Consider the following 23,580-nt stretch of genomic DNA (forward strand, 5'->3'; position numbering starts at 1 on the left):
GTTGAATGACACTGACACCTGGTGGTGATACGAAGGCCGTGCTACTCTTTTTCCGTGTATTTCTAGATAAAATTATTTAAGTCTTATGTTATTATAAGAAGTCTGTTTAGGAAACAATACCACATCCCACAGAAAAAACAGCTCTTATGTTATCTCACATTTCATGCATAGAAAGAACGTTGCTCTTTGTTGTACAAAACATTACACTGTGGAAATGTCTATCCATGCTAATTTAGGCATTGTTACGGATTAAGTTCATATGCAAGATTAATGCCTCGTGTTCCGGAACAAAAGGGACATATGGAATACGTCAAGGGAGCACATTATAGAAACGCTCACACATCTGTGAGGCCTACAGTGTTCTGAAATGAGACAGCCTCATGTATAAATTAAAACTTAATTAGAATTAAAACCGCGTCACACACAGAGTATTTCTCTGTACACGGAAAAGGATTTCAGGAGAGAGAGCGAGAGAGAGACAGATCACAGGAAAGGTCAAACTCAAATCGATTTGCATATTAGTCAGAAGAAGAGTAAGAGAGTGAAGACATGTGTCGTGACTCAAGAGAGATATTCGACTGTAAAGGAACAGTACAGATAAAAAAGGAACGGACAAACTGCTTTTTAATCCTGTGTTTCACTTGAGACCAAAAAAAAGAGAAAAAAAATGTTTTTCAACTAAAATGCCTGCAGCAATACCACACACAGAAGAACCCATTGTGAGCACAGTCTTTGTTTAACTGACATCCGTTCACCACAAGGGGGTAGAGACAGACAAACTAATCCCAAACTAACCTGGAGTGAATGTGTGAGGCTGGCCTTCTGCTGAACACTGCTGATAATGTCTCAGAGCAGTGATGTAGAACCTCTGCCAAATGACCTTGATGCTCTTTTACTCCCTTCCTCACTCCGACACCGTTCCAACACCCCGACCTCAATTCAGCTCATCCAGAACCATTTGGGGGAAGCAAACGTGCCAAATAACACGGGCCAATGAAAAGTGGTCTTCAACGTTTTTTTTGTGCAGTTGTGCTGTTGTTGTCCAGAGGCTACTGTTGTGTGGATGCTTGGTCTGGCACGGCTTTTGCATTCTGCTGGGGTTCACGGGGTTTCTCACACGACCACATACTGATGGGGGGGGGGGGGGGGGGGGCTTCTGCGAGTGACTGTGTGGGTGAGATAGAAAGGGCAAGGGGGGAACACTGTGGAGGGGAGTGGTGGACAACGGGAATGGAAAGTTAATGTTTGTGCGAGAGACACAACAAAGCAAGTGTGTTTCGTGTGTCTGCACAGAAATATTGAAGGGATAACTATGAAATAGTGGGATGGACAGCACGGTGGCAAAGAGTACAAAACACTAGATTCAATAAAAAAACGGGATGAAAAAGAGAAATCTAATTTAAGTCTGCTAATACCAGAAGTCCAAGCATGAAATCATTTCTATTGCTCCACCACAGGAGCAAATAGGGTATATTTTCTGGCAGGCATTGTAATAAACATTAATCATGGATTGTCTCGTCTGTTACACATGGCCTGACCTAAATCACCACACTGTAAATCACAGACATCCCCTGTGCAGTTGGTAAATATTTCTTTTATCCACACTATTTCATTTTCCTAATCAGGGTCACAGACATGTGCTTAGAGTCAGTCGTCGCATATTTCAGCAGCCGTAAACCTGAGTGTAAACGTGACTCAGTTTATAAACCGAGGCCGTAAAAAAAAGATATTTTTTGAGAGTTAAAAATAATTGCGCCGTTTATGTATTGACTCGTGTATTTATGTTACGAAGGCATGTGCACCAACAAACACACACACACACACAGTTCCTGTCATATACACCCGTCACTCTTCACCTCTCACTGTGTTACTGTCAAACACACACACACACACACACACACACATAAACACACGCACGGACGCATCTAAATGTAGAGCAGCATTAATTCTATAGCAGATGAATGAATGTTTTCAGTGGCGCTTCCCTCCTGGGACTTGGGAGCAAAAGGAGAGCAATGCTATTTCAGCAGCCTGTGGGAGAGAAGAGGGGAAACAGGTCAGGAGGGAGAGCCACAAAGAGCGAGAGGGTCGCCCGCTACAGGGCCGAGGCCAAGGCCCCGGTTTACTGGATTTATGGAAGGTCATAATGTGGTGGGTCGCTAATGTGAGAGCCCTTGTATCACATTTACAGAAGTATGTTAGACAGGTGAGGGCGTTTTGGGAAAGAGATGCGTGTCAATATGGTGTCCAGTATTCACTGACCCGGTCTCAACAAGCGGCGGAACAATAACTCGGCTCTTTATGCAACTTATCATACATTCTCAGGGCGAATCATTAAACATTTGACTCCTTACATGGATTAAACGTGTAAGTTTTAGTGACATCTAACGGTGAGACTCCAGATTGTAATTAACAGGAGAACTCCTCCACTGCAATCCACTCACCCCCTCCCTTTCCCAAGTGCATCAGGGGAGCTACGGTGGTCTTCACATACCAAAAAAGGATTTAAACACTAATCTCACAACTCTATCCATTCCGTGCAGTTTCCTTCTTCTTCTTCTACAGCTACAGAAAGCTTACAAAGTGAGTTATAATGAAGCAATTATGCAAACATATATTCAACAACAAACCCGACGAAGTGATCCACACTGGACCTTTAATCCAACAACGTCAGATGCTACACACTTTGTATGATGTGCAACGCTAATCTTACCAGACCGTGTCATTTATGCAAGTATTAGAGGCTCAGGAAAACCTATCGATTTGTTTGCAAAAACTAGACAAAAAGCCATAATACAAATATAAAGTTTAAAAAATAAAATAAGTAGATTAGCATTGTAGTATTTGTATTCTTTACTTTATTCATTGTCTCAAAATGCAAGCTGTATGAGTATGAGCAGCAACAGCATGACTAAGGAGGAGAGAGAGAGAGAGAGAGCCGTCTATTTAGTCCCAGACTCACCTGATGGAAAAGGGCTGAAGGCCAAAAATGAAAAAAAAAAAAAACACCAGTCATGAAAACAAGGGAGATTTACAGAACAGACAGACATAGAGAAAAATCGATGTTGGCTCGGCCGGTGTTTGCTGAATTACAACAAGATTGTGTGCCCCCCCCCCCTTCTGTGTTAAGTGGGTCTGCACTGGAAGCCGAGGTCTGGTGATTAGCTACTGTTTCCACATGTGCCTCAGCTGCCACTGAAAATGACCAGAACGACAAAAGATGCAAAATTTGCCCTTTTTCTCTCTCTCGCTCTCTCTCCATCATGGAATTTGCAGCCGGCGGGGGGAAACGGTGACGACAAGTTCAGGGTTTGGAATTAACCGAGAGTTTGTTTGCGTTTTAATCCCCCCACGGAGTCACCTGCGAACAGTTAGGCTCGGGAGGATGGCGACGCTTTCTCTGCGTGGCCCCGCAGAGAAGGAAGTTCTGGTTTAAGTTAATTTATTATTGCTTGAAGTCATACTCCAGGCTAGAGGAACTTGTGCAACAACAGCATATCAGAGAACATGACTTCTCTTGGGATAGACACTGATTACCTGTTAAGCTACAGTAAACACACTAACAGGGACGACTGCATATTAATGTAAATAGACAAGCAGGTGGTCAAAACAACCTGCTGAAGTTTAAACTGTGCATCATTATGGGGAAGAAAGTTACTTTTTTGGGGGGGTTGGCATGTTTTTTTGGACTGAGTATTCCAGAAACTGCTGATCTACTGGGAATTTCAAGCACACCCTAGAGATTACAGAGAATGCACCCAAAAAAATTGGGATAATATCAAGCTCTCTGGGCAAAAATGACTTGTTGATGCCAGAGGTCAAATGAGAGTGGTTCTAAATGATAAAAAAAAAAAAAAGGCAGGAAACAGCAACCAAAATAACCACTTATGAAGACCATCTCTATTCCCAACCCTGCCTCAGCTGCCAAACATCCAGTTGTTATCAACATTTTATGCAGAAGCCGATCTCTGAGGGCACAACAGGTCAGGCTACCACACCACCTTATTAAGTGGCTGCTGAGTGTTTGAAAACTCCAGTGTCTCTGTGAACAGAGGCGATGCAACATTAATCGCAGTATATGCAGCGTCCTTCGTCTGAATACCAATCAGACGCGACTGAGGGAGCGCTTGTGTGTATACAGCAGGTGCATATCGGGGGAGGGGGGTAAGAAGCATTAATCTTGTCAAAGTGCTGAAAACCTCACCTCTCAAACCTCGCTTTACTAGCACAGTGTTGTTATTGTCGGCATTTGACAATGTTTAAAGGTGCCATATGTTAGAGTTACTACAATCAAATTCAAAATACCAAGGTCTTTTAGGTTTTGTTTTCTTACTTAACTGGCAACCTGTGGTTGCTCGGCAGCTGAGACTCTACTGACTGCCATGATTGGTAGACGGTGGTAGGTGGCGCCACATGCCAAAACATGATTTCAAAACATAAACATGATTTGCAGTCTGCAAAATATTTTTTTGGCTGTACTACTGTTGTTGGTGAGCTCAGTTTGTTATATGAACATTATTCCTGAGTCTCTGTGACATATTAGGAGGATTTTATGGCCAGTTGCTTTAGATTTATTATATAATGCACCTTTAAATGTAACATACATATTCCACATATAAAATTACCCATTACAGCTATAAATTAAGTTTATTTTAAGATTAAAAACAAGAGGAAGTGGAGCTTTTCTTTGGGAATACTGTAGCTCTGGAGACATACCAAAAATAATTAAAAGTAAAAATACTTTGTATTAACCCTAACCCTCATGTATATGTACTTTAATTTGTTTATATTTATAACAACTTTTACTCCACTACATTTCCCATAACTCTCTTTGTTACTCATTACTACCAAATAAAACCAGAAGAAGAGTTTGTAATGGTCTGTATGTATATAGATTAGTTATTTCTTGATGAGCTGATTTACAATAGAGTTTTCACCTATTCACACACTTCAACATGGAGTTAAGTGTCTTGCTCAAGGACACGCAGACTAACAGAGCCAGGACTTCAACCCACAACCTTCAACTTCACCCTTTTTTCCCCCAATACTTTTACTTCTAAAACGTTCACTTTATATCAGATGACTGATCAAATGACTTATGACACTTAAGTACAGTGAATGTCATCTACTTTAGGACTTTTACTGAAGTAATAAAAAGTGACTTCAACTTCTACCAAAGTCATTTTCTGGTATACAAGACTTTATACAAGACTGATTAAAAGTGACTCTTAAAATAACGCAGTGTAGCTGCAGTAAACATAGAATTCTCTGCAGGAATATTATTCATTTGCTGGCGCATACAGACTGTGTGTGTATTTCTGTGTCAGAAGGTCTCAAGTGAAACTCGCTGAAGATTGTATGTGTGTGTGGGATAAAAAAACAGAAAAGCTTATTCTGCTGCTGCTGCATATGCAGCCTCCACACACACACACACACACACGCTCGACCCCGGGACGCGCACTCTCAGGTCCTGGCATGGAGCAGCGAAAGTGGGCAGTTTCCCTGTGTGTGTGTACTGTGGAGAGGCGTGGACAGGGGCGGCACTGGCTCAGCGCAGCCAAAGCTCAGGATAAAATGTGGATAAGTGATGCTTTAGCAGCTTTGGAGTTCGAATCTTGCAAGAAGAAAGAGCAACTTTCATCTTTTCCAAAGTGCTGCGAGGGAAGCGATCACATCAGTCCAACTTTGATTCACGCTCATTATCATCATCGCTTCACCTGAGCTCTGCAACTCACTTTGGAGACGGACTTTTCCTTTTTTTTTTTTTATTTGCGCCTTTTAATTCCTTCTCGCTCCCACAGCCAGATCTCTGTCAGGATCTGAAGAAGCAGGCTCAGTTCCAATTCATTAAAGGTAAATTATTTCCTAAGTCCACATTAAATCACACCACTCCATTTCTATTTCAATATGCATTACACTTTACAGTTTTCCATTAGGTGCTGGCTCGTTATATCAGCCTCTGTCAGCACCGCAGCATGCATACCAAAAAGTTCAGCTCAAATTATACATACAGACAATCTCGTTGTGAATACATTCTCTGCCCTATGAATCATTCTGTGCACTTTCCTTACAACTTTTACCTCTTACTTGGGTTTTAGAGGCTGCATTTTCTATTTAACAGCTCCAGGAGAAGAAAGAAAAAAACTTGTAAAATATTCAAATAAGTTAAAAAGTGGGATCCCCCCCCCCATATCTCTCATTTAAACTAGTCAGCCTGCCAGCTTAGCCTCAGTGGACTCCTCATGTGCATCAGACCAAGTGTCTCCAAGCCGGTGCTCTGTCAGTCCAGTATTGCCCAGAGTTATTTAACTTTTACACAGAGCACCAGGTTCAGCCCTTCCAGTAATCCTGTCTTGATCTCTCCTCTCAGCCCCTGAAGCATCTCTCTCTCTGTGCAGCCAGACACAAAACATCCCCCGGCCCTCATCAAGATCACCATCACTGTATCACCAGCACTTCCAAGAATGAAACACCTATCCCTGCACTGGCTGAGGGGCGTGTGCCTGCTCCTGCTGCTCCAGGCGGCCACCGCCATGGTGATGCTTCCTAACTCCACGGGCTGGCAGCAGATTCTGGACAAGTACCTGGATGAGGACGGGGACTGGTGGGAGGCCAAGCAGAGGGGGAAGAGGGCCATCACCGACAGCGACGCTCAGCAAATTCTGGACCTTCACAACAAACTCAGGGGCCAGGTTTACCCGCCGGCGTCCAACATGGAGTACATGGTACGTCGATGAACGTGTTTTCAGAAATGATTCCCATGAAATTCCACATTTTATACAACGCTGGCATTTATACAGTACACGGTGAAACACTTTGACCCCATTCTGAACTCCCTAAGAGTTTGTGGTCCGCAGAGATTTCTGACCCAGTCACCGGATCACTCTGGCACCTGTCCAACTTGGCTCACTCACAAGCAGCATCCACGCACCTTCACACACACACACACACAAACACATCTGTACCCATGTGACTTTGGTTGTTTTGCCTGTAGAGAAGAATTCCACAAACTTGCCAATGATCACATTACTACAAGTTTTTCTTTTTTTTTCTCTTTTTACGCCTGCGAACACATTTGTTTGACTTCATCCTCCGGGCAGTCACGTGTGTGTACAGCACCAGATCAATTTTCACCGTGCAATTAGAATCAGAGCAAGGCACCAGGCCTTGTTTTACCAGCTGTCTCACCCCCCACCAAACACACTCACACACAGGCACACCACACCTTCTAACAGTAACTGCTCCACAGACCTGGAAGTCTTCCAGATACACTACATGTGTAGACACCGCTTGACCGCCACACTGCATTGCCACCAAGTGTACTTAGAGGTTAAATATCGCTACAGTGTGCAGGGGGGATAATGAGGTTTTATCATCCTTTCATCTCCACTTAAAGAGCTGCAGAACAAAAGGCAGTATTATTCTATGGTAAAGGCAAATAAACAGTTCGTGCTGGGGGCAGCTGCTGGACTGTGTAATTGTATAATTGAGAGTTTGGACTTGAGGACCCCTTGTGCGTATGTGTGTGTGTGTGTAAGTATGCATATGTGAGTGTGTAAAACGCTGGCTGAGGCACAAATGCTGAGCCAGCAGCTCCTTTCTACTGTCTCCTGTTACAGTCGGTTGGTTTTTTTAGCTGCAGGGGCACCCAGGGGTGAAATATGGAGAGGCGAGCAACAAGAGGACGCGAGGTGAGAATAAGAGGGTGAAAGTAAGCAAGGGATACAGAAGTGAAGATAATGGGGATTAGTAAGATAGCATAGGGATGGAATGAAAACCAACGGGAGGAAGGAAGCAAAGCAAAACAGGTGTCAAAATAACTTTAAAGAAGAAAAAGGGGGGGTGAATAAAAGTGAGGCGAGAAGGAAATTACAAAAGAGACATTTTGCACAAAGTAAGAAGACACAAAGACGTCATATTTGCAACTCTCATATGTCAGTTTCTTTTGTTGATTTCCCCTCCGTCTCTGTTGAACTGCTGTCACCTATCAGAAAGCTCACAGCTTCACTGTACTGGAATACTTCATAGTCATGCTCCTCTGTACTCCCTACACACACACACTGAGACAAATCCTGTTACACATACATGGCCATTTGCCCATCAGCTCCTGATAACCGTGTGCCATTGTAAGAAACCATAACCTCTGTGACCCTCTGTGGCAGAGTCATCACAGAGACTCTCCGCGATAACATCGATTCAAATCCCTCCACGTCCTCCCTCCCCCCTTCATCTGTTTCCTTCTCTCTTTCTCTGCCTCAGTCTTCCTTATCCCTGTGGCTCCGTTCCCATTCTGTCATTATCCGGCACAGAGGCCCAAAAAAATTTCCCGGATCAGCATTCACACTCCGTAGTGATCCACAAAGCTGCAGTGCAGCCTCAGTAGTGGGGACAGCGGTTCTGCCTCTCACTCAAATGTTGACCCACAGGTATAAACACAGACGTGTCAGTGTCTGAAGTGAAGAAAGACAAGCAGATGGCATCTTGGGAAAAAAAGGCCCCCACCTACTTTTTGTTTGACTTGGCTTTTCTATGATGCACTTGGGTGGTTCATGATTCAGGCTAAAACAGTATTGATATTGTCTGATATTGTGGCTGCTGACAACCGGAGAAACCGTATTTAGTCTGGAAGTGTGAAGTCGACGCATTTACATAAAATTCACTTTTTCGAAAGAGGTTTAATTATGCAAACACGCATTTGAAACTTGCTTCGGCAGCATCAGGTCGGCGAAGAAATTGTTTAGATTGATAAAATTGCCAAATGCAAAGTAATTATCAGACTCCAGCGGTGAAAGATTAAGCAGAGCAGCCCAAACATATTTTGTTCCAGCAGCTTTGTTCAGCTTCTCTTGCTGTGCTCACAGGCCAGATGGAGGATATATCCTCTCCAGTGTGTCTTTGGTTTGCCCTATGGTCTAAACTCAGCTGTTTTTATCAGAGAATCCAGACAGCATCCAAAAGGAGGCGCCCAGGGAGATCTGAAGCAGGTGCTGAAAACACATCCACTGTCTCTCTCTCTCGATGTAAAGAGCAGCAGCTGAACACCGTGATATCTGTGGCACATACGAGTGCTCGGCTCCTGCTCCACGGTCATGCTCCAGTGAAAGGCCAACATTAGCACAAAGTCTTCTGGCCTCACCTGCGCTGTCTGCATCACACGAATGTTATTGGCAGGCGAGACAACGGGTCATATCCCAGTGGGAGTCCAAAGACCATGCTAAAGCTGCGTAATGTAATGTCAAGCATGTATACGTGTGTGTCTCATGCCAAATGTCAAACGCTGTAGCACCTTCCCTGAATAGTTCAGGCAACATGGTCATAAAACTTCACCGGGGGTGCAAAATACACGTTTATAGCGTCATGCTCCAGAGGACAAAACTTACATCTCTATGAAACTTTTCCATTCTCCACTCATCAATGGCCCGTATACCTTCACTGTGGGAAAACACCTTCTGGTTCCTCTTCTGGGAAATGGGTCACTTCAGAATCTCACAGTCGTGCATCCTCTCCAGATGTCGTTTGGGTTTCAGAACTCGGTTCCTGACTCACCAGCGTCCTCTAACTTGCTACAGGAACATTGTGATTGTGGAGTTGCGTGTGTCAGCAAGTACAGTCCAGGTTTTGGATTCATGAAAAAAAGAAACAAACATTATGGATCAATGAAATGCAGGACATGAGGGAAACTTATGGTGGAACAAAATGAGACAGCTTCCTGTCCATATATAGTATTTGTTATGGAGTTGCAAATACCTTACAGTAAATACTACATAAGTATTTATTGCTAGTTATTTTACTTGTCCTTCATCCTGTCAGGTCTTCCCCCCCCCTCCTCTATTGTTTTGAGAAATACCTTTTTTTTCTTTCTCGTATTCTCTTTCTCCATTTCCCACATCTTTCTCCTTCTTTTCATTACTTGTCTGCATGCACCATTGATTTTGAACAGGAAACCTAAACTTGCAAAGGAAGTAGCCCTCTATACCCCTCTGGAATGCAACCAGATGACCGAGTAAAAAAAAAAAAAGGCCACAAATGAAGTGTTAAGTGAAATAAACAATGCAGTGTGCACAGCGTTGAAAGACTTAAGCAAGAGAGGTGTTTTTCTTTACGGGCCCCAGCAGAAGTGCGGTTGTGGTGGGTGTGTGTTTTGGTTGCAAGGCCTTCTCTGCCAAAGCGAACTGTACAAACAACAGCAGTTTGACAAGCTGGCTTCACTCGACATTCAACAGCAGAAACACATGTGAAGCGGTTCGACACGTTGTGAGCTTGATTTTTTTTTTTGCCCTGCCAGCTTTTGAGAATGACGGAACAAAAGTTTTTTAACTGGAATGTTGGTACTTTTTTTATTCGAGACATACTTTAGAGACACTGCAAATCATGTCTGGAGGAACACCCCCCCCCTCCAAAAAAAGATGCAATGACCACAATTTTGGTGATTTATGGCTGGAGACCTATTGTAGTTGCGGTCACAGATAAATGTTTTCATAAGTGAAACCATTCATTAATGGTGGAGAAGCATTGTGCTGACCCTGCTCGAGTACAGAACGTCCTACAGTGTATGCGCTGCGGTGTGCAGATCATTTAGCAGTTACAACAGCTCAGTGCAATGTCTTGTCTGCTTATCAGTATTAACATTGATTGTTTTCAGAGCAAGGAGGTCGCTTATGGAGGAAAATCGAAGGGCAGAATGACTTGAACGGAAATCAAATTCTCTCTGAGCAGGCTTAAATCTCTCCCGTGTTTCTATTTCAGCATCATCAGCTGTTGTAGTGGAGGAAATAATGACTGAATGAAAACCGGCATGACAATACTGTCATACTGACAATGATTTCCAACAAGAAATTATAGTTTAATACCCTCCCAATTTCGGTTCACATGATATGTGATTAAATAAATTTGATCTCTTTTGATGTTACATAAACAAACCAAGACAAGCAGCAAACTAAACTCTTCAGAGGCACGAGTTAATTTGCCAGCACAGCCAGACATCCTGTTGTTAGGTAGGTGTGTGTTTCTGGAATAATGCAGAAAACAGCAGTTGTTTTCTGGTGGAACTGCGAGTGCGTGATGGACGACAGGAGGAGAAGGAGGTGCTGGTATTGCTACTCAGGGAGTTATTTTAGTGTCTGTTATTGGATTCAATTTCACAAAGGGTAAGCTATGACTTTCAGGGCCCGATGTGTGAAAATGTGAGAACTTCTGACACCTGCACTGGTTTCCCAGTGCACATGCTCACACATTTCACCAGTACAAGTGCATGCAAACTCATTAACTCCCCTCGCTGTTGCATTCATAATCCCACTCTAAAAGAGGAAGTGAAGGTGTGCAATTACAGAAACATATAGTGTCCTTCAGAGGAGTTACAGCTGGTGTTATTCTAACATTTGTGATGGTAGAATGTAGGTCAGTGGAGAGGAAGGACACTCTTTGCATTCCCAGAAAACCCCAAAATGGGAATATGATCCGTTAGTATGCAACCAGAGCCAAACTTGACTTGAGAGGGCAATTGAGAGAGAGGTAAAGTGAAATAAAAGCCTGTACCCAGACATCTCACCAGAGACATATGGAAGGTATTACTTAAGGAAAAACAGCTTTAACATTTTTTGAATAACACCCAAGCTTATATGAAAACCCATCCAGACAAGTAAAGAAGTCAGAAAGCCCTTTTTTTCCCCCTTTTTTAACAGAAGCAAAATATCAACATATTGTAGATTTCCATTTTAGTTCCGTGCAGTTACACATGTTAATGGTGCTTTGTAACACATTTCTCAACGCAAAGCATTTTTGTTTTCATATCCTCGATCATGTTTTGTACAGGAATGGGACACAGAGTTGGAGCGAACAGCAGAGGAGTGGGCCGAGACCTGTTTGTGGGAACATGGCCCTGCTGGATTACTGCCTCAGATTGGACAGAACCTGGGAGCTCACTGGGGAAGGTAATTCACACATCATACTTTCTACATGTTTAGACTTTAGACATGTTGCCTTTGGAAAGAACAGAACATATACTGTGCATGTGCTGCTTTTACAGCTGGTTTAAACCTTGCACACACACACACACACACATACACACAGGCATCTCCCTCTTGACCCAGTGCTACACAAAAGACATGAACTTACCAGTCGGTCATAAAGGTCTTTGTGTGAAGCACGTAGAAAGTCAGAGTGTTCATACTCTGAAAAATGAAAACAAATTATAATAATTACTTAATGTGGAAGCAAACAAATTAAGTTAAGCAAGTCAGTAGCTGTATGGACACAAGTAATCAGAATAGTGATTGCCATGCACTACTAATTTTGTTACTGCTGTATTTTCATTCCAAAATAAAAAGTCCCAGAGACAAGGGCAACTTACCACAAGTGAAGCTTCGCCTTCTGCGTCTTCTTCTGGAGAATTGAACAATACTGCACATCAAAATAGTCCATTCGGACTGAACACACCACAATCTGATAAATGATTTAATTTTGCGTCCACGTCAACAATGGAATTGTAAATTCAAAACGGAAAAAATATTTTCAGAACTAAGACAAGCTGGTGAAATAGTGTTCATGAGTTATCAAAAGACAGACGAAGATGCATCGGAGACATCTTTGCCATGTTTGACAAATCTCGAACAATCCGGGCAACGTCGCACAACTGACAGCTAAAACCTCTCCAGCGAGAAAGAAAAACACGACCGAGACCTGTCACGAGTTCATTTGTTCCTTCCGCGTTCGCCTCCCACAGAGCGCCTGAAAGCAGCGGCGCTTCACAAAAGACACTTGTTCCTCCTCTAATCATCATATCACTCCACTCACAGTCGAGACGTCCACTTCACTCTAATCAGATTAACGAGCAACACCTGGGGTCAAATCAGTGTCAGCGCTTTGTTGCTGTGATTTGAGCAGAAAATGGAAGATTACAGCAGTTTAAATAGTATGTGTTGTGTTTGCATCACCTTGTTACCGCACACAAACAACATAATGGTTTAATAAGCATAATTCCCTGAGTCTTACATATATTATATGAATCATACATCTCACAGTTTGAAATTAAGTCTCTACGTCTGAATGTGTAAAGTTTGTGTCTTGTGAATGGACATGTGGGACTACTTCATATTTGCTCTTTATATTCACAAGGTTTGTTTTGTTTTGCACCGGCAATCATTTAAATAGCAGGCAACAAGTAAAGGTCACCCACCGTATGAGGATTGTAAGGGGGAAGGAAAGACGCCCCTTGCAGTGAACAGGGAACAGGCTTTGATGCAAAATACCAACTCCCACACCACAACAGAGGCACAAAACAAAAGAAAATGTTGTTCCAAACATTGCTCATCTCTCCAGGTATCGTCCACCCACTTTCCACGTGCAGGCCTGGTACGATGAAGTGAAAGACTTTTCCTTCCCTTACCCTCAGGAGTGTAACCCCTACTGCCCTTTCAGATGCTCCGGCCCAGTTTGCACTCATTACACACAGGTAGCTACTATAGTTGTTGATAGTAATCGTTTTTTTTATTATTATTTGTTGTTGTTCCAAGGATGTACAGTAATGCACTATAATTCCTTTTTGTGTCCTGTCATTGTTTTACAGCTAGTCTGGGCCACCAGTAGTCGGATCGGCTGTGCTGTTAACTTGTGTTACAACATGAATGTGTGGGGACAGATCTGGGCCAAAGCTGTCTATCTTGTCTGCAACTACTCACCAAAGTGAGCATATTTTGTTTTGTTGTACCTTCATAGATACACCTCTGAGAAACAACCTGCATCTTGTTTTGTGGTTGTGGCATTATAATGTGACAATATCCCCCCATAGTGATGTTGCGAGTGTCGGAAAGCAGCGTGTTTTATTAGTTCTGTGTGATGTGACCTGAACAGAGGGAACTGGTGGGGCTATGCGCCTTACAAACACGGCACCCCGTGCTCTGCCTGTCCCCCCAGCTATGGAGGAGGTTGTAAGGACAACCTCTGTTACAAAGGTATGAAAGCATTGTAAGACAGATTAAGAAAGCCTGTAAGAAAGAGGAAAAAGCTTACTAGGCTTTTTTTTGTGACGTTACTTAAAGATGACAGTTCCTATCCTCCAGAGGAGGAAACTGAAGAAAACAACTTCATTGAGCAAGAGGCCCCCCATACACCGCAGAAGCCCTGGTCCCGGGCCTCCAGACCTGAGCCTCCCAGTCTCCCCGCCCCAGCTCCCACCAAGCCCCCCACAGAGAACCTGCAGAAGAATGAAGTGGTCAACGCACAGCAGATGTGTAAGCTGCCATTTAACTGTTTATTCTGTATCTAATTACATCTCAAAACGGGGGGCGTGGAGGATCTGGTTTTAGGGATGGGAGGTGCACAGAGTGGCAAGAATTATAGGACAATATCTACTGTTAGAAAAAAAATTGGGTTAAAACCAAAGAATTTGTGAGTGGCTGCCAAGTACAAGAAAACATAGAGTTTGACCGGAAACATTTTACTTCCAATTAATCATAAATTGTCTTGATTTTCTGTACTTTTTATCTGTCATCTCCCTGATTAAGCTTGACAGTTTCTGAAGTGTTCTCAATATTACGAGTCACTCGTCGGAGCAGGGAGGGAAAGGTCTATTTTAGCATGATCCCTTGAGTATGTGTTTGCTTTTGGCTGACTGAGAGGGGCTGAGGGTTGAGAGGGGGCTCGCTGTGGTTTTTAAATGGCTTCCTCTCTGCAGTGCATGGGGCCTGTGTTGGTAAGCTGAGACACTTCCTCCAGTTCTGCTGACCACCCCAAACCCTGCTGCAGGAATTCTTCTCTTTGATTCTTGAGGCATCACAATCGTCTTGGCCCGAGTTTCCTGCACTGAAGCAACCGGTTCATACGTGTCGTTTCCTTGTGTGTGTTTCAGCTCAGCTCGTTACCTGCGACACTAAACTTCGAGATCAGTGCAAAGGAACGCCGTGTAATAGGTACATTTAATGGAAACTATCATGAAATTAACGTAAAACTCTGTATGTGTTACATTTCACAATGTTATGTTAAAGGTGCATTATGTAATAAATCCAAAGCAACTGGCCATAAAATCCTCCTAATATGTCACAGAGGCTCAGTAATAAATATCATATAACAAACTGAACTCACCAACAACAACAGTACAGCCAAAATATTTGCATTAAAAAATATTTTGCAGACTGCAAATCATGTTTATGTTTTGAAATCATGTTTTGGCATGTGGCGCCACCTACCGCCATCTACCAATCATTGCAGTCAGTAGAGTCTCAGCTGCCAAGGAACCACGGGTTGCCATTTACGTCAGAAAACGAAACCTAAAAGAGCTCTGTATTTTGAATTTGAATGTAGTAACCGTTTTTGGCCACATTCTTACATATGGCACCTTTAATAATTCCACAGATATGAGTGTCCTGCTGGGTGCATAGATGCTACGGGAAAAGTAGTTGGGACAGTGCACTTTGAAATGGTGAGTCCAAAATGATGTTATATATATCAGTAAATCAGTATTATGTTAATTCCCACCATGTCATTTAGGCTACTTTATCAAAGAGCTGCGCGCAAATGTAAATAAATGTTGTTGTGTTGCAGCAATCCAGTGTGTGCAGAGCCGGTTTACATGCTGGTGTCATCGATAACGATGGAGGTTGGATGGATGTGACAAGACAAGGCAGGAAGGACTATTTCATCAAATCCAACAAGAATGGAGTCCAGTCTTTAGGGTGAGGTGATAATATTATAATTAATAAATAGTTAACAATAAGTAAAACAAATTAAATAATACCAATGTTGTGTGTCTCCCCCTTGACAGAAAATATATAAGTGCCAATTCCTTCACAGTTTCTAGAGTCACAGGTTAGTCTGAAAATAATGTAATTACAGATGTGTCACATTTTATATTAAATCACAAAACAAGCTGTGCTGCATTTTTGTTGACAATGACGACATCTTTTTTTTTTTCCGTACAGTCAAAGCTATCTCATGTGACACCACAGTGGCACAGTTGTGTCCCTTCCAAAAGCCTGTAAAACACTGTCCAAGGTACGACTGTGACGGTTTCATGAGGTCTCCACCTTTATGTAAATTCTACTTGTGACTCATGCCCAAAATGTTTGATTCTTCAGATTATACTGCCCAAGAAACTGTGTGGAGGAGAACTCACACACATCCAGAGTAATTGGAACCAGGATATACTCTGATGTAAGTGCAAGTGCATTTGAAGCTGAATTAGCAAAAAAGCTCCTGTGTTGTTTTGTGGATTTATTAACGTAAAATCAGGAAATGAACACACATTTTCTCATGTGCTCGTGTTTCCTTTGTAGCGGTCCAGTATATGTCGATCGGCAGTTCACGCCGGAGTCATCAGAAACGACACCGGTGGCTACATTGATGTGATGCCAGTGGACAAACGAAAACACTACATCGCTTCGTACCAAAATGGCATTTCCTCTGAGAGGTATGATCATCTCACGGCTAATGTTCAATTAAATTTGTTTATTGTCAGTCCTACAATTTAAAAATAGTTTTTCACCAATAACTTATGTTAAAGGTCCCATATTATATCCTATTTCGCCAAGATAAACTAGTTCCCTAGTGTCCTAATGAACACAGAGGCTACTGGGAGCTAACAGCTGTTAGCATTTGGAAAAGTGATCATTTGCAGGCTCTAGCAGGCTCTAGCAGGCACATTGCCGTCATATATAACATGTATCCACTGGACTGATAAATCCTCTGAGGCTGGAAGTTTGTGTAGGACTCTGTGCTGCACGGTGGAGCCAAGAATATGACTTCCAGTTTTCGGATGCCGTTGCCCTCTTCAGCACTCTCGCGTGTTTTACGGACAAATTGAAACTCCACGAGACAACAATTCCAGGAATTCAGCGTCTTGTGACGTCCCAATGAGTGCGGAAGTCAACATCACGTGTTTTATCACCTGTACTTAGACTGAGGACACTTTGCTGACTGATAGGACCGCCAGAGTCCCTAATATAAGGATTTAAATGATAAAAAAGTTGATTTTGCATAATATCCCCCTTAGATTAACTCTTAAACAGCGAGCAAATCGCAGATGACACGTTTGCGCAAGCAAACTTTGCGTTACCATAATTACACAACGCTTTGTGCTATCGGAAAAATTCCAGAAGTTTCTGAAAGCTGACTTGTACATCAATGCCAGCATGTGATTATTACAGTAATTTCACTTGCGCTGTTACAGGAAGCTGGCAAATCAGTGTCTTTGGCCTGTTTTTTGGACAAAATTAACACACACAATCTGGTGTTTGTGTACAATATGTTTACATTCAGTAAATTGTAAATAACTGCCATACATGACTGGCCCTTTTATAGTTAAAATAAGCCAAACAAGTCCAGACAGACATTTTGAGGTTGTAAAAGGGTTAAATGAACCATGCTTATAACCTGAATATCGTGTAGAAACTTTACCATGAGAGGATAACCTGGCATACCATGGTGCAAATGTTGTTTGAGGATATTACAAGTCTGATGACAGCATCCTTTTTCAGAGTGAATGGGTTAATTTGCTGAGGCCCAGAGAGCAGGAATGAGAAATCAATAGCTCTCAGGTAGAGAGAAATTTATCTACTCTGCTCTCCCTTGTGGACCCAATCTTTTCAAGATGCTGGCAGTTCATTACATCTCTTATGTAGTGCACATGGGAGGGTGATTAGCATGCTTCTAGTTTAAAATAATTAATTGCTTGGCAATTAGAGTGGAGAAGATGAGTGCATTGCAATTTTGTTCTGAGAGGGTTTTTTAAACCGAAAGCCACCGGACAAGCGTCTACATCTTAATAAAGTGGCTCAGATAAAGACACGAAAAAAAGAAATCAAAACATATGCATTTAGAATCCTGGATCTCAAAAGGGATCAATACAGTATTAAGTTTTGGCTTAGCCACATTGATGTGTTGGATGAACTTTAACAAGATGAGATTACACAGACCAGACGGGCTTCCCTACTCTTTTTGTGAAAACACATATTTCAAACGCTCCCCAGCCGCCTCAGCGAACATGCAGTTGTATTGAATAGAAATTAAACTTTGCAAACAGCCACTTGAAAACTAACTCAGCCTATTAAATGCATGTCAGACCTATCTGTAAACATTGAGACGGGAACATAGCTTGTTGCACCATGAAACTCTGACGCCTCTTTAAAAGATTTATGTCCCAAATGCAAGACTAACCCACTCCAGTCAATTTAAATACGAATGTGGAGACAAGTTATCGTCCTTAGTCATGTATATGTATATATTTAACGGTGGGACAGAAGAAAAATCTCTCGTCTTCTTCTATTCTGTTCAATTCAATAAAAGGCTAGAAAGGTGGGAGCACTTTAAGTGATTAAACGCTAACCTAAAACAGTCAATAGGAGTGTGGTAGATAACAGCACCCATGCTGCGCCTGAACCACAGTGGACTCAGGAATCATGTACACTAACACACCTTGTTTACTCTAATGCATTAATTAATATAAGGGCTGTTTAACCCATTTTTTTTTATATACCCATAAAACGTGTTATAATTGACAGGAAACACAGTAAAAAGCAGTGTAGGGTTTGACGTCAAATTTTTGTCAGTTTTCTTTCTTTCTCTCGATCCCAACGTCCTCTTAATGTTGTTGGAATCAGGCGTGGGTCTCAGATCCACTCTCTGATTATTGAACAACACATTTATCTGTGTAAATTCTCGAACTATATATTTTATGGGTGAAGTGGCCCTTTAATTGGAGATAACCTTATTTGTTGCTGTGTGCCAAGACAGAGTAGAAAACTAGAGACATAACAGGATGGTAATGCAGCGACTGCATGGAATGTTAAGAAGCTCAACTGAGGCAAGAAAAAGGTGCCACTTCTGTGCTGTGCTATTCTGGGTCATTTCATAGCTTCTCTCATAAGATTAAAGTGAGAGGCTGTGATAGTTACACTGAATTAATAATTAGAAAGTTACTATAGGTCATTACATTTTGCTCTGTTTGGATTCCGTGTAAAGACTCTGGTGATGTTAAGTAAAAGCATGTGCTGAATCCATGCTGTACCAGTGTGTTAAGCAGCAGCATTAAGATCACCAGGCTGTGCCAGCCCCTGTGACCTACATGTGTGTGTGTGTTCACATCTTAAATTGCACTAAAGTGACCTGTGTATAGGACAAACATTCACAGTGCCTTCTCTCTCCCCGTGTCTCTCTCCACCACATTCGTCTTTGTCACTCTGATGAGATGCCTGACATCTGTTATTATCTGCCCATCATTTATCTGTCTCCCTGAGCGCCACGGCACGTCTGTCTTTGTTGGATTAACACACGGAGTCCCCTCGTGTTTGTGTAAAAAAAAAAAAAAAAAGGATGGTTTATCTGTTTTCCCAGGGAGCCGCAGCCCTCTATCTGTTTGTGTCTAATCTGTCATCAGAGTGTCAGAGGCGGACGTTTCTCCCTTAAACACCAAGTCGAGCTGTTTGTGCGGGTCTGTCATCTAAGTCTCGCTGCGAAAAAAAACAAAACAAAGGTCGGGACTTGTTCTGTTTCTGACACATGCCACACCCAGACTGACTCTCCTCCTCTTGTTTCTCACTCTCCTTCCCCCTGCAGCCTTCAAAACCCCCCAGGAGGAAAGGCGTTCCGGGTGTTTGCCGTGATTTGAGTACCCCAGAGGGCGGCTTCGGCAAACAGAAAGTGCACTTGGGCTGTTGAATAGGTGGTAATCAAGCCCTGTTGTCAAACTCAATGAGTGAAATGTTTCTGGCTTTGCTACACTCCCGTGTGAGGGGTCGTCTCCATGACGGCGTAAAAAAAAACAAAAAACCCAGCAACAAAAACTTGACACATACACAAAATGAACCTGTCCTCTTGTCCTCCCTTGCATGGAGTTTTGATTTTGTCATCCTAAGTGGGACATTTAATAATCTGTAAATACTCTGAATGGTTTGATACGGTGACATTCTGTTGTACATATCTGTTAATAGTAATACACGTTTTGTTGTTTTCTTTGTGCCATTGTCTTGCCTTTTTTAAACAAGTAGCTCTTCATGAATACTGATTATAAACAAAGCCTATGATGTAACATTATAATGGCACTTAAGAATCATTTTTTTATTGTCTGGCACATTTTAATGGTGCTCTGGAGAGGTGTTGTCGTCACATTTTGTACTTTTTAATGATTGGAGAACAGATTGTTATACATTTATTTTTATATAATTATGCTTTACATTGTTTTATAAAGGATGCTGCTATATGTTCTATTTTGTATTATTGTATTTACCAGTATGAAGTGGTTTTAGTTTAAACTCCCTGCAGGTCGGGAAGTACACTCCCCCTCTAACATATTCACCTGACTTTATCATGCATTGTATTTTACTGGATGTAAAGTTGATTAAGGTCCATCTTCTCTTCTTTCCTTGATGTTGATACGGCACAGGAGTTTTATTTCTTGTTTGTTAGTGAGTGAAATACATCCTTGTAATTTTTACCTTTTCCCAGCTGTCCTTCATCCTGCGATCTTTAATACGGGCAATTAATTGTATTGTCCCGGTTTCATTGTGCGTCATATCCATTTCCCTACCTCGGGTTGTTAGGAAAAGTTAATTTTGCAATAAAATATTACAGTCCCCACAACTCTCTTTCTCTCTCCTTGCATTTGTTTGTGACATTTGCACTGTTTCATGTTAATTTGATATTTTGCAGATGCCCTGGATAAAGGCATTTTGCATTATACTGTCTTCATTATGTACTTTTATGAGGTTTGTAATCGTAATCATTACCCAGAGCCTTTTAAAACGTTGCCAACCAGGTGCTATTTTGAACCACATGCGCCAAACAAAAAGAAAAAAATGTATTTCAGAAAGTGATGAATGTGTCTTTCAGACTAATGTTAGTACTGGATTTCCTGCTTTAAATCTGCCGGCTGTGGAGAAGGAGGAGGTGCTTCATGTTTTGTTTTAGAAAGTAAAATGAATGCAACTTTAGTTCCCAGCCTCACACACCACACCGCCTCATAGTTGAAGATAAATTATGTGTGAAATGTGAGCTTTTTGAAATGAACCTGTAAATAATATTTTGTCACTGGAGACTTTGACAGGAAATCTCATAATTGTCCACAAATGTATTATTTTTTCTATAAAGCCACACTCTTACATTTCTTAAACTGAATATTTTCACTCCACAGAAGGCTGCTGGGGTGATACGGAGTCAATCTAGGTCATAATTCCCCTGCATCTTTAATCCGACACTTAAACCTCAACATCACCGAGTCATTTCACAGTTCTTCAAAACCAGTATATAAAACACGCTGAGCCAAAACACAAAAGATCAAAGTCGCTGAAACAGTCAGGTTTGCGGGTTTGTAACCCAGTCCCCCAGACTTCTAGATCCATCACTCTATCTGGAGGAGAAGTCCTCCACAACTGATGGAAAACCACAATATCCACACCAGCTATTTACTTCAAACCTTGGGAAATGGAAGGATTTTATTTGAAACATCCCAGCTTTCCTCATAAAGGTCTGTCACCAGGGAGCAGAGGTGTCACTTTCGCTTCCCGGCAGAAGTGGAGTGAAATGACCAACCCATAATAGTTTCTGCCATATTGAGGTCCCGCAGTGTTAAGATGTCTGGTGGGCTGCAATAGGTTGTGACTTTAGCTGCCTGTTTTTGTTCAAAGTAATGCAGTGTAATACAATACACAGCCATGACATATGACATAATATCAATGTTGGATTATTTTCTGTTTAATAGGTGCAGGAATAGAGTTTACATACCTATTTGCATTAGGAAAAGTCATTGCACATGTGCTAGAGCACGTTCAAAATCTCAAGGGAACACATTAGTTATGAATTATGTGAATAGGCAGATTTTGTGTAGGAGGCCGACTTCTTCATTTTGACTGTACAGTGCAAAACCACAGTCTGACTAAGAAACATCTGCTTGCGTTCGAACTGTCACACTCTCATTTACATCACATTCAGGATGAAGCCAGTCACGTGTGATTGGCTGAGCTGCAGAGAGAGAGAGAGAGCGAGAGAGAGATGAGGCTGCAGAGTGATTGATAGGCCGCCTGTGTGTGCCCAGGTTGTGCGAGAGAATAGAGAGGCATACATCAGACAGGTGTCAAAATCCACAGCAGGGTGTGGTGATAGGTGGCGTTCAGAGTCTCTGAAGAATGAAAGGAAAGCAGACAAGAGGGCGAGTGAAAATAAGAGAAAACGCAAGGCAGCGTAAAGGGCAGCGAGATTATGAAATTGTTATTTTCCCCGACACCTTCATGAGCATCTTCCCCTCACTAATGGGGTTTATGACAACAACGTAAAAGTATCCATGACATATTATCCTGTTCTTTCAAGTGTGACCCGAGTGACAGACGTGGATGCGTAAGCAGTAAAGTTACAGAACAACGGGCACGGGCCCATTAGGACCGAGGAGACTGAGTGCCGTGAAGACAGATGGGATGAAAGACAGGTTTTGCAGCTAGCAGGGTCTGCATGGTGCCACCGGTGTTTTCACACTGTCATTTAAAATAAGGAAGGCCATTAATAACCTCCTCACTGTGCTCTGGTCTGCTGCAGTCTGGCAATTCTTACCGAGCCAAGTGTGGCGCTGCAGACTGGCAGACTGTCAAAGAGAGCATATATACACCTGATCGTTCATGTCTGCTTCTGCATGTTGGTTTAATTGTATTTTTTTGACTTGCTCACCCTATTTGTTTATATGCTGTGCACAGACATTTGAAGGGTAGGGCAGAACATTAAAAGGTGCCACTCGTATGCTGAAGTCAGGAATATCCAAAGTGAGATGTGAGGCCAAATGCAGCCCTGCCTTGGGGACTGAATCTCACTTGGACCTCTATATGGACTTCCACATATAATTGTTTAATTAAGGAAGTTCAAGTTGTGTTTCGTAGTAATGTTCGTCACCTTTTAAAGTGATGTGTCTTTGAAGATACTCAAGAAAACCTTGGTATGTTATTGCTGGCCCACACATTTTTACATGAACTATTCTGGCCTCCATAACAAAACCCTGGCTTGTGATTCAAGAGGACATTTAAGTGTTTTTGTGCATTTGGGCTGAAGTTTGTCAGTGAGTCTGCAGGAGACACAGAAACAAATGCTGCCAACTACCTGAAGGAAATGTGTCTTTTTTCTAGTTCACATTTTGAATTCTAAAGGTTTTCATTGACAACACACTGTACATGGTTTTCATCAATGTTCACTGTAACCGACAACATACTGGTCACAGGCATGTATGTTTTTTTTCCATGACATAATTAAAGTTTCAGGAGTGCAGAAGAGAAAAAAAAATGCTATTGAAACAAAAGGGATCTTAAACATATACGTTAGTAGAGACTGTTAGGTTGTCCCAATAGTTCTAAAATTTTTTTATCATATTTTCATAGTATTATGTAATTTATACAAGCAGCAGTTTGAATTGCCATAATTTATATTCATATCAAGTTTAATAATGTAATTATGTCACTTAATAATAGCCTCGCAACTGGACCTGGAAATGTGCAACATGACTATGGGCAATATTTCAACACATTCATTTACTTCAATATAAAATGGTTCAACATCAACATAATGTTGTTGCTTTGCGTATTTTAATTGCAAGTGTTTGCTTTCCATTAATTAAGAAGT

General features: G+C 41.9%; 1 protein-coding gene across 1 annotated transcript; it reads left to right on the plus strand.

Annotated features, from left to right (window-relative positions):
- Positions 1 to 6,464: 6,464 nt before the first annotated feature.
- LOC310937144 (cysteine-rich secretory protein LCCL domain-containing 1-like) lies at positions 6,465 to 19,597 on the plus strand (the record flags this gene model as incomplete). The annotated part of the gene is made up of 14 exons (XM_083901348.1): positions 6,465 to 6,725; positions 11,812 to 11,930; positions 13,318 to 13,450; positions 13,565 to 13,680; positions 13,849 to 13,949; positions 14,037 to 14,228; positions 14,846 to 14,906; positions 15,349 to 15,415; positions 15,538 to 15,668; positions 15,758 to 15,801; positions 15,915 to 15,987; positions 16,071 to 16,146; positions 16,269 to 16,402; positions 19,546 to 19,597. The coding sequence occupies 14 exons, from the start codon at positions 6,465 to 6,467 to the stop codon at positions 19,595 to 19,597; spliced, it is 1,560 nt and encodes a 519-aa protein (XP_083757474.1).
- Positions 19,598 to 23,580: the final 3,983 nt, after the last annotated feature.

The sequence above is a fragment of the Microchirus variegatus genome, assembly GCF_963457635.1.
Source record: "Microchirus variegatus genome assembly, chromosome: 15".
NCBI classification, from domain to species: domain Eukaryota; kingdom Metazoa; phylum Chordata; class Actinopteri; order Pleuronectiformes; family Soleidae; genus Microchirus; species Microchirus variegatus.